Source organism: Triticum urartu, chromosome 5A, assembly GCF_056163025.1.
Source record: "Triticum urartu cultivar PI428250 chromosome 5A, HENAU_Tu73, whole genome shotgun sequence".
Classification (NCBI taxonomy): domain Eukaryota; kingdom Viridiplantae; phylum Streptophyta; class Magnoliopsida; order Poales; family Poaceae; genus Triticum; species Triticum urartu.
Genome location: NC_141877.1, coordinates 328739978 through 328742250, shown reverse-complemented (window position 1 = coordinate 328742250; position 2273 = coordinate 328739978). Strand labels below are relative to the sequence as shown.

General features: G+C 48.2%; 1 protein-coding gene across 1 annotated transcript; it reads left to right on the top strand.

Moving 5' to 3' along the window:
* Positions 1-684: 684 nt before the first annotated feature.
* LOC147971272 (ethylene-responsive transcription factor ERF071-like) lies at positions 685-1035 on the top strand. Its single transcript, XM_087523899.1, has one exon. It carries the CDS (start codon positions 685-687, stop codon positions 1033-1035), a length of 351 nt encoding a protein of 116 aa, XP_087380025.1.
* The last annotated feature ends 1238 nt before the right edge of the window (positions 1036-2273 follow it).

Below are 2273 nucleotides of genomic sequence, written 5' to 3'. Positions count from 1 at the left end.
ACATGTGCAGTTCCAATTTTGTTCATACCTACCCTTCAAATTTCCTGGGTGCTATTTGTTCCTGTAAAAGTAATTGGTTATAGCCTCCATTGTCCAACAGAATATCAGCTTGTAATTGTGCGTCGCTCCTGTATCACGCTGTGCTTGGGTAGGTTTTTCATCTGCAATCAGTAGTGTGGCAAATGATGGAAAGGTTTTCAGAACTAGCAAGATGCCCATGCGTTGCACGCATCAAGATGCATTTGTATGAGTAGTTTATCTTGTGGGAGAAAAGGATGAACGAGGGAAGGCCTTATTTGCAAATCTGGAGAGGGGTACGGGTATCTTTTTGCAAAATTCCCATTTGTTTCCTTCCTATCTGTCAGATATAAATCAGACGGCCTATATTGCAAGAAAAAAAGTATAGAGAAAAAAGTAGACAGTAAAGGAAGTAGAGATAAATATAAAATATTAAATAAATATAACAGTAGAGAAGAGAGTAGAGATAGAAGAGACGTCGGGAAAGGATCGCGCGCGCACGGGAAAAAGAGGCCGGGCGTGCGCTAGTTTTGGCGCGCGGCGTCCGGCGCGCTTTATAAAATCCAACGCCCTCCCACCGCTTTGTGCCTTGCCACCGCTCTCTCCCCACTCTGTGCCTCGCCACCGCTCTCTCCCCGCTCTTTTTTGCCTCGCCGCCGCGCCACCATGCCGCCGCGTCGCCGGGAAACTTGGGGATACCGCGGCGTCCGCACGCGCCCCTCCGGCGGCTTCTCCGCCGAGATCTGGTTCCGCGGGATGCGCCTCGGCCTCAGCAATTTTGACACCGCCAATGAGGCCGCCCGCGCGTACGACGCGGCGGTGTGGCGCCTCCGGTGGCCTCATAGAACATTGAACATCCCCAACGTGTCGACGCGGGAGCGAGTGCAGGAGCTCGTGCCTCTGCCGCAGCTTAGCACCGACGAGGATCGTCGCGACAACCGGAGGCGGGAGCACCGTCTCGGCATCGCCGAGATGGACGAGGAAGCCATGGCGCTGTGGCGCCAACACTTACCGTAGGACATCATCAACGAGCGCAAGTTCTACGCGCAAAGGAGGGCGGAGCGAGCCGCCTATCGCGAGGACAAGCGTAGGCGAAAAGCAGACGCTCAATTCAACATGAGGCTAGGAGCAAGGTCGCCCTGGGAATCCGACGACGATCGGTATATTCACGCCTATAGTCAGACGTCGGAGGAGGACATCACCGAGGAGGAGTCGAACGACGAGGAGTAGTTGAATTATCTTTTTTATCTATCTATGCTGAGAACTATCCTCTACTCTCTAGTATCTACTTCTTGATCTTAGCACTGTAAACGATTTTTTAAAGCGCCGCGCGTTGTGATTCTGTTGGAGATGCTCTAACATGGCAGACGAGTGCTTTAATGTTGCCCACAAGATGCGTGAGTATTACTAGTAGTATATTTTTCTTGCCATGTTGAGATTTTAAAAACACGAGTGCGAACATGCAGAGTTGCAATGAAGACCAAACACGGGATATTCGGGGCATCTTCAAGGAGCGTGGCAAGTTAAAGAGGAGCTGCACCGAACCTGTAAAATGAGCTTTGGTAAGTAACACCCTTTCAATTACTTTCGTGTAGCCTCATGTTCTTCGATGTGTATATGTTGTAGTTTCTATTTCTCTTAAGTGTGGTGTTCTTCAATGTGTAATAAGAAGAGTCTTAATCGTCCTAATGCTTTCATTTTTATCTTGATGTAGGAAGTGGGTGTTCTCACCTTGTAGTCTGTTTTTATTTTTATTTTCCTTTTGAATTCACTTCTCCGAGTTCTGTTTATCTGGCTTCTACTAAATGGATCTAGGTTGCTCTGAGTATTGATCTAAAAAAGAAGTAACTTCATGTCGGGATGCAGTTCCTGCGAGGAGGGAAGTATGGTCAACCTCGAGATCATGTTTCCAAAATGAGGCTGGATTACACACAAGGTGCCAGTTCCCTAATGATGCTAGATTAGACACAAGGTGCAAATTCCCAGATGATGATGGATTACACACAAGCCAGGTGGAGTCGTCAGTTGTTCATGTCCTCGTGGCATTAGTAAAGGCTGAAAGAAAGCGTGCAGCAGCCCTTGAGAATGTAGCTGAGTTCCTGAAGAAGCGAAAAGAGCAATCAGATGCTCTCTTCACCCAAGCCAAAGAAGAGATGGAAGAAGCCAGAAATAAGCTGGCAAAGGCAGAGCAGGCTAGGCGTCTCCTGCTATCTAAAACTGTTGTCAATACAAAATTTCCTTCATAATAGCTAGGT

Bases quoted from the DNA above. Each gene is read 5' to 3' on its own strand.
- LOC147971272 (XM_087523899.1), top strand. From the start codon at position 685: ATGCCGCCGCGTCGCCGGGAAACTTGGGGATACCGCGGCGTCCGCACG.